The 9,650-nt window shown below is 36.7% G+C and overlaps 1 protein-coding gene across 1 annotated transcript; it reads right to left on the reverse strand.

The window, feature by feature from the left end:
* Positions 1-2,363: 2,363 nt before the first annotated feature.
* On the reverse strand, positions 2,364-9,410 carry LOC147858801 (ABC transporter G family member 28-like). Its single transcript, XM_087325613.1, has 14 exons — positions 9,046-9,410; positions 8,499-8,575; positions 8,059-8,358; positions 7,609-7,666; positions 7,067-7,210; positions 6,935-6,969; positions 6,741-6,814; positions 5,604-6,475; positions 4,847-5,143; positions 4,174-4,665; positions 3,863-4,011; positions 3,458-3,747; positions 3,121-3,254; positions 2,364-3,024 (listed from the first exon to the last, which is right to left on the reverse strand). The coding sequence occupies exons 1-14, from the start codon at positions 9,309-9,311 to the stop codon at positions 2,859-2,861; spliced, it is 3,354 nt and encodes a 1,117-aa protein (XP_087181739.1). The 5' UTR covers positions 9,312-9,410; the 3' UTR covers positions 2,364-2,858.
* Positions 9,411-9,650: the final 240 nt, after the last annotated feature.

Genomic DNA, 9,650 nt, shown 5'->3' on the forward strand with positions numbered 1-9,650 from the left:
AGCCTAAAGAGCCATGTCAAATTGTCAAGTTGAACTTTTCTTTGTCCAATACAATGGTTAAGACTACCGTCGACATATGTCAATTCATTTCTTTATCGGTGTTGAATTTTGTAAAGAAAATACAATGATTTACTTCACTTTTCCTTTTATTGACTTTGATAATTTGACATCATTTTCATGTACAGATATGAGATTCTGTGAGACTAGTGTGAAATTGTGAGCAAGACCATGGGGGTCTTGAACTGGGATGATGGGCTTTGATTGTGTTCTCCTCGTAGTTCATGTGCTTCATGTTATGTTCGAGAGTGTACACTTATTTATGAGTACACACGTGTGTTGGCACGTTTATAAAAAGGGTTTTGTATGTGTTTAAAAATAGTTGTGTGATGTGTGCGTAAACGTGTAACTGTGTGGGTGGGTATGTGAAAATGTGGGGGTGTGCGTTGTTATTAAAATATATATGCATTCAAAACAATGTGGATACATGTGTATGAATGTGTCGTTTAATTGTGGTTGGGTATGTGTATATCTCTAGGGGAAAGGGAAGGGTTAAGGTTAAACTTAAGAAACCTTTAGCGAAAAAACTCTAGGAAAAAAGGAGAGTGAAGGGTAATTTAGGAATATAATGAACTTTTAGGGGAAGGGTAGTTTGGGAGTAGAAATTTTAAATGTGTGTTGTGTGTCGATGGACAATTAATAGATGGGAAAGTAAAAGAGACTTGGTCACATGTGGACCCTAGCCAAGGTGTCAAGATCCTACTTTTGAGGTCAAAAGGGCTTCATTGACAATAGTTAGGATGAGTAGTGACGTCGTAAACCAAGGAACAATCCGAAGTAGTACAATAGATGTTCTAGGCTTGTCACCTACTCCCGTCTCTTCCTGTTTACTCATTGAGAGCAATTTGTCCTCCCTCCCAAGGCAAAAAATTGATGGGTATCATGCCCGTCAGAAACATACACCTAATGAAAATGTCCGTCAAGTGACATATAAAGTTTAAATTTCTATTTTCATGTTAAAGGTCCCTAAAATTTATAAATGTCAAATGACATGCTAAAATTCTATTTTCAATGTCATGAGAGTCCCCCTCCAGCTATAGTTGGTTACTCTTTGTAACTTGTAGCTCTGAGGCTAGCTAGCAACAATGCAAGTTAACTAGTGACGAAGTGAGCTAGCTACAAAACTAATCCTTTCATGGCTAGTTTCCTACAAAGCTAGACCACTCAGAACTATCTTGCTATGTACAAAAGGACTTTGTTTGTATGAGTGAGTGCATGGTTATAAATAAACTAGTTGAGAGTGATTTGGTAGAGGAATTGAATACAATGAAATCGACTTTTTGATCATGTCCTGTCCAATTGATCCCCACTAACCTCTTATTGTCCCAAAGCCTAAACCTCATGAGTTGGAAGTAAAAGGCTTCCCTAACCAAAATTTCCCCAACATCTTCAACTCCGAAGTTCACTGAAGAAAATTCAAAAATAAAGATCAAAGAACGGCTTCTTGTGTAAGACTTCAATTGTGTTTTTCTTTTCTTTTTTTTCCAAAAAAACACTACTTTGCATTAGTTAGCGAATAGAATGCAACAGAGTTTACTCGAATCCACAATGGGATCAACATATACAACTTGGAGGAACAACTCCAAAACTATCAAATAAAAATAGCAAAAACTCACCCGACCCTTAACTCCAACAAAATTGAAATAAACCCCATTTTACCCCGACTCTACATCTCCCAACTAACTCTTTTCTAACAACATTATCCGGGTAACATGACTATACTAACCCACTTTTGCTTCAATTATACATACATAATTTCTTAGTCTTAACTTTCTCAATATGTATGGCACATAGTCCAATGTATGTGCTCAAAATTTGGGGACATGGCCTCCAAAAGCAAAATCCAATGGTTATAACCTTGTTTTATTGGCAACTTACTCTAATCAAGTGAACTAATTGTCATTTAATAATTTATTCGAATCCTTAACAATCTTCTCAACTATTTCTCCTCATGACTTGACCCCATCATTACATTGTTTTGCTTAATATCTGTAACTCAAATCTAGACGAAGACACCATTAGAAGAAGTTTGGATTCTTATCTATTTGGTCTTGTAAGAAACTCCCTTGCTTTGATACATCTTATCTTCGATGTCTTAACATGAACTAGTATATACAATGTCAAACATCAACATTTGCTTCTTGTAGTTGGACAACATTTATAAAACTTCCCAACTTAAAGCATAGGAGATGTTGTCCATTATCATCATAATTGCAAGTCCATAAGTATAGCTCGGCAATTCAATGACACATCCCACATAAATCATCCAATTAAAAAGGTGTAGGCATTTTTTTTATATGAAAATCTACATACAAATGGCCTTTAAGCCCTCTTTTTTGACATATCATTTACATATAGATTGGCATTGGGGATCAATTACACACGGGTGCTTCATTTTAGTATTGAGAAATCAATGTACAATTTTCTTCTAAGCCTTTCTTTTACATTATTTACATATGTGAGTACCATGTAAGGGGATGGTGCATTGTCTTCTAGAGAAATTCAAGTAGGAATGAGTCTTGATTGTACTTGACTTGGTGATACAAATGGTTGAACATGGTGCCCATCTCTCCCTCAAAGATATGAGGTGTTTACATTACCCAATCACCATTTCATGTAAACACTATGATTCGGGAAGCGTGTTCCGGTTCACTATCAACTATAGCTCTTTATTTTGGGTTTTTTCTTGAGTGCAAACACATCATCTTGAAATGTGCAAAATGTGCAAACACATCATTCACATTTGGGTAGGGTCACATTGGGTATTGATGCCAATGATGATGTTGATGTGCATCCCATGGTTATTGTTGTCTCTTCCTGTTACATAAAATTAAGCATAACAATGCAATAAACCGTGTGACAAGTCCCATACAAAAGAGTATAGAGAGGCACAATGCCCAATTGTTGATGTTATAGTTTGTCGAATAAAGCAATGCACACCGTGTTATCAACCATACCCCAGAATATCTGGCAATCAAGAAAAGCATAATTATTGTAAGAGTTAAATTCTGCACTCTAAAAATCCCTCATTAGTTTGTTCAATATATTTAATACTTCATTTACCTCTTAGCATTTGCTATAATATAAGCTTGAAGTGCCCAATTTGCATAGTCCGCATAAGGAAGGTACTTGAGGATACTGGGCATATCCTTTTTTGTTGCAACTAGTGTCAATATAATCGGCAAGAACACGGACCACTATAAAGAAAACATAATCAAACTAAATATATCAATGTGTCTTTATAAATACCAAAAGAGATGAGATGCAAGATGAGTATTAAATAATCGACAATGACACGAACCTAGTTAACTTCTTGATATATGTAATAATGTATATATGCATGTATGTTTGTATGTATGTATGTATAAGATAAAAAGGAAACCATAAAGGACCTTCTTACCAATTGGGCAGGTCCACTATCCATTGTGATAGCGAAAATATAAGCTATCCCAGTTACACAATAGACCAAGGCTAGGGTGACAATGTAATTTTCCACAAACGTCGATCTTGAGTTGTTAAAGAAGTAGAACATTGATAAGAACACAACTGGTTTAATGATGGTATTGAAATGGTCCACCGTGTCCTTAGCGAGGAAATATGCTACCTTGTTTATACCCGAACTACTTTCCCTCCAGTATTCAAGTTTATCGTTGGTAAAGGTTCTTAGTGATGCAATCATGCATAAAAGGGCTGTGAGAAAGAAAATGAGAAATATATTAATTTTTGTGGATTCCGTTACAAAACATTTGCATAATCTCCTATTCATGAATATGAGAGAAAGATTTAATGTCTAATAAATACTTACATAATGCAATAATGACAAAAGCATAGCTGTTGGATCCTAGGCTCGAATCGCTGCTTGGTGCAATCACACCCAAACAAGCACCACAAAGTAGTAAAATGAGACCATCTTGTGTTTGTACCTTTGCTTCCCTTATCCTTTGAAGAAAAAGTCTGTAAACAAAAAAGGGAGATGTCACTTAGTCTTTCATCATCATGTTATCTTCTCGGTTCGTGTCTTATCTGACACACTAGATGACATTTCCTTGAAACACTATGATGCTTTAAATCTTCTTAGCATAGAAACAAAAATCTATTGCACAAAAACACAATCACCTAGAAATGATCATTTTGAATTGTGGCCAAAACCATGGAGTCTTCCGATTGGATAGGTCTTCATATCTAGTGAATGTGCTCTTAAACTCATCCCAGTGGTTCTTTACGAAATTCGTAGACTCGCTCCAAGCATCTTGCATAAAGTTTTTCTCTCTTGCATTGTTTCTCGAAGATTGGATCCCGTCTTTCGTTGTAATGCCAGCTGCTGCATCTGTTTCTGGTATAGATGCTTGAAAATCATTTGGAATAGTGTAGCCTTTGTGTTGCATCCATTTGATAGGAAGTATCGATGGATCAAGCCGTTTCCCATCACTTGGCTTCACCATACCTTCCAACACATCCATATAATGGTCGGGTGGATTTATGCGTTCCGGCACAACTATACCCATTGTAGCAAAATAATCCTCAACTTCATCTACAGGACCAAGATAAACAGTCTTTCCACCTTTTGCAAGAAGCATAACATCATCAAACATCTTGAACAAGCCATAGCTGTTAAAAAAAAAAAAAAAGAATACAAAAGAAGCAAAGAGTTGCAATAAGGAACAAATTTTGACACCAAGTGATATATGAAATAGGGCAAGTAAACAACACAAATATACCACCAAAATGTTGTGGATGTATTACAACAATATCAGTAAGTTTTCACATGCTACAAGTATCTGCTGGTTACCTTGGCTGGTGTAGCACCACACCCACATTAACACCGACATATGCCTCCCGCCTCAAAGCTCTTAGAACGAGAAAAGAGGACGTACTATCAAGACCGGATGTCGGTTCATCAAGAATCAGGAGAGATGGTTCCATGACCATCTCAAGACCTACATTGACTCTCTTCCTTTGACCTCCTGAAATTCCTCTTTGCTGAACTGTGCCCACTTTGGAGCTTCTTATTTGTTCGAGACCAAGCGAATCAATGATGCGCTCGACCACCAAAACTTTGTCCTGCTTTGGCATTTTTGCAGGCAGTCTGTTATAAAAAAACAAAACCATTTGGCATGTATTTCAATAGAAGGGGGTTTACAGTCCTTTCTTGAAGCGGGATTATACATATACACTCGAATAGGAAAAAAGGTGGAGAATCTAGTCATTAACAAATCCACAAATAAGTCTTTAATTTTTCTTTCTAAATTAGCCTTGAATGCATAAAAAAGTTACCTTTCACAAAGCAGAAACTATGAAACATCTCTCGTTCTTTGTACTTTCATACTTGATTCTAGTTTATTAGACAACCCGTGAGTTAGCTTAGTGATTAAGCTGGTATGTGGGAGTAAGAAAATACACATAGTCTATTCATATCTAACAAGCAGCTATGCCGTAATACAATGATTTTAAATATACAAAATTGAGCGAAACTTGTTCATTAATCATGTTTCCTTCTCCACATAATATGCAGCAAACGGGAGATTGAAAACAGTAAAAGAATAAACCTGTAATTTGCACTGAACCAGATATTTTCTTCGACGGTCAGGTTACCGTGAACAATGTCATCTTGCGGGACAAAGCCAATCACTTTCTTATAACACTTGATCGGATCCGGCTTCCCATTGATCAATACAGTACCAGTAGTATAACTACTATAAGCTTTTCCGGCTAAAGCATTGAGAAAAGTAGTCTTTCCAGCACCAGATGGACCCATTACAGCAGTGACTCTACCAGGAGAGAGTTTTCCGGTCACATTGCAAAGAATCTTTTTACCATTTCCTTTCAAGAAAAGGGATAAATCTTGGAAAGTAATCTCAATTTTAAGCCGATGTCCTTTGGCTTGCTCTTCACCTATTCGGACAACCTCATCCCATCTCATTTCGGGCTGTTTTTGGGCTGCTGCCTTCTCTTTCTCTATCTCGCCGTAAGCATACCGCATAATTTGGCTTCCCGTTTGAAAAGTGATCTTTTTCTTCTTATTTTTACTGTTTGATGATGCACTTGATGTTTCGTTATAGAAGTATAAGTCTTCCTCGGCATCAGAAAGGTGTGAGGACTTTCCGTTAGTTTCGCCTATAACGGCCATCTCATAATTGTAGTTCTTTGTTTCTCCAGCATTATGAATGTTCCCCCCTAATCTTGGTCTTGTGGTTGCCCTTTCAGAGGAGAGCATCACAAATGACTTGCCATCCATTGCCCTTCTCGGGACACCGGATAATGTACGGCTGATCTGAGAACGCCATGTTTCCCCCACACTCAGATTCTCTCTAACTTGCTTTATGGCCCTCTCTCGGATTTTCTCTTTGCGTTTCCGACGAACATGTCGGACTTGGTTGGAGCAGTTGTACATAATCACAACACTTAAGACCAAGCCAACCTGTGTGTGGCAAAGGAAGAATGATCATGTACGGAAGATATTAAAATTGTAAGGACAAAATACCCCTAGCTTATCGGGTTATTTACAGCAATACCCCCTAAGCTTTTAGAACTTACCTCTGGCAGTATAAAAGATACTACCACAAAGGTATTCTTATCTGTTTTTGGAAATTTGGGGTATTCTAGTAAAGAATTGATAAGTTAGGGGTGTTTTTGTGTATTTCTTCGAATAAACGAGGCTTTTTGGTGGGCTAAACCCATCTTACAATGATGATGATGCCGTAACTTTGAATATGTTGAGTCTTCGATTGTTCATCACAATTTGTCAACCGAAAGCATTCTGAAAATATGTAATAAAAAATATAACGAGTTGTTTCTAAAATAACTGTGCATAATAGTGAAGTTCTTATCTGACCATATTAGTAATGCTTAATCTTTGACATAGAATTGGAAAACTTACTGCTTTGAACAGTGGACCCTTGTCTACAAAAATATCTATCAATCCCACAGAAAAATGTCATAAGTAATCCCAAACACATCAATGCACTTATATATAACATACAAATTAGGAGTTGATCAACTTAATATTTACCCTTGGTCACATGTGAGTTTATTGGTGGTAGATGGGCAGTAAGAGCCTGCCGGACAAAAGATTCCACTAGCTACTGAAAGAGATGCCCATAGATTGGCTCCCCCACATGAAAAATCTGCTCCCGGTGTTAATGGATAATTGTACCTAAATTATATCAAGCCCTATTTTGTTTTCTTTTTCTCGCAATAGCTATAGTAGGCTTGATGAAAAATAATACAAAGGCATCACTAAAGAAAAGAACAAGCTCAGCAAGACCACTCACTATACATATGCAGAAAGCATTTTTGCTAGATATATCCTGTTGCATTTTTGCTAGATATATCCTGTACACATTACACATGTACATGCACATGCACATAACCCACAATCTATAATCTTTCCCCCTTGGCTCTTAGAGCTTAACAAATGCATGAGTTCTTTTCCATTTCATACTCCCATAATACAAATAAATACATTCACATCCAGCACAGAAGACAAAGAAATAATGTCTTTTAGCCAATATCTTCGTGAGAGTGTTCAATTCGAAAAGGAGAAATACATACGGTGAACATAAGCCTTTTGTAAGATTGGAACTGGTACATACGGCTCCTAGAGGACATGCTGCAAAAGATCAAAAATATATGTACATATCATGATCTCGAAATTCTAGGATTACAAAAAACTAGCATCACTCCAGATTCGTGCAAATTATTCAATCATTTAATGAAAATGATATGATATGATCATTCGATGCAAATCCTAGATCCTAAACCCTAAATCTTAAATCATTCAAATTTATTCTACTATTAAACTAGCGTTTGAAACATCTTACCTTTTTCCATCTCAAAGCATGGAAAAATATCACAATCAAGGAAACACATTAAAATACCCTTAAGTTAAACGTTGCAAGTATAATCATTGTCAGGTATTGTAGTAAACATACAATCTAGGACTATTTTGGTGTTATGCTTTGCTTTTATAGAATTAATCTTCCAAGGGAGCAGTGTACTTACGCATCATGCATCCTAAGCCACGAGGACAGAAGAACCCATCACAACAAGGAATATCTGCAAGATCAGTGCGAAATGGCATCGTGGTATCGTTTCGATAGAGATCACTCATATTCGAAACAACGTCACTTAAGCTCTTTGACCATCCAGCTTCACATCCCTTAGTCCATCTTGATTTATTGCAATTAGAATCTAGAATTGTTGCTGATGCTGCATCATTTGCACTGCCTTGGATTATAGAAGTTAAGGATGAAATATACCTTTTGATCTCCGTCGATGTGCACATATATTGCATGAATGATCCTGAAAATTGATGAAAAATGATTACAAAAGAGAGGTTGTTACGTTGGCATCATTTGAGCCACTTACGAAAAAACTAATTTCTCCAATTCTTTGATCTCTACTAGACTTCATGGTTGTTTGTATCATAAGAAGATTCTGACCTAATGTTTGATCAAAGCATTCAGTGAGGAAAGATAGATTTCCCTGGAAACCAAAAGTTGCATCCCTCTCTTCAATCCTGGAATACACAAAAAGAAAGGCAATATGATCTCAAGGTCTCTTCTTCTACTCCCACAATTTCTCTCTGCAAATACACATGTGCATATATATATATATGGCCTCAGAATCCATACCCATCTATCCACCCATATATACATATATAGACACACACACACACACACACAGAGAGTGAGAGAAGTGCATGTGCATACATATACATACACATACACATGATATGTATATATGGCATCTTATGAAGATTTAATGTGTATACTCCACAATCTATATAATAACACATCTATCCACCCATATATACATATATAGACACACACACACACACACACACAGACAGAGTGAGAGAAGTGCATGTGCATACATATACATACACATACACATGATATGTGTATATGGCATCTTATGAAGATTTAATGTGTATACTCCACAATCTATATAATAACACAACACCTAAATTTATGAAGAAATGCTTACGGATCAGCAACGCAGAAGCTGAAACTCTGCGAGAAAGCAATTGTGTATGCATCTACAGTCTGCTGGACATCGCGGTAGAGCTCATCTTGGCATGCTTGCTTAAACGATGGGTCTTGCACTGATGTTGCGCAAACCTTAATGATATCTGATGCTGATGATGGTGTTGTAGTATTTGTGACATTTACTTGGGCATTAATCATCATCCCTTCCTTTAATAATAGGAGCGTCAATATACACAAGAGTAGACGAATAAGATCCATACTCATATTGATTGTTTTAACTGTGCAACAGATTCAAAATCTGCAAGATCTCAACAAGATTGAATTGAACTCTATATACAAGAGATGCGAAATTTTATTAATGTCCGGTTTTAGGATCATTTAATTCTAGATCAACAATTTGAAAGAGGGGTAGGAGGGGGGGTTATCGATTGCAATCAATACGATCATGGAAGCAGATAATAACTGAAATGCAAGCTTTGACCATTCCTGTCCTCTTGGATGAAGGCGGTAATATGAATGGATCCTTTACTGGCAACTGAATCTAGGGTTAATTACAGACACTACTAATAGGAATGGATCAAAATTGGGATCAAAACTTTAAAA

The sequence above is a fragment of the Azolla caroliniana genome, unplaced genomic scaffold (assembly GCF_043228905.1).
Source record: "Azolla caroliniana isolate FFs.n. ecotype wild unplaced genomic scaffold, voAzoCaro1.0.p SCAF_10, whole genome shotgun sequence".
In the NCBI taxonomy this organism is placed as follows: Eukaryota; Viridiplantae; Streptophyta; class Polypodiopsida; order Salviniales; family Salviniaceae; genus Azolla; species Azolla caroliniana.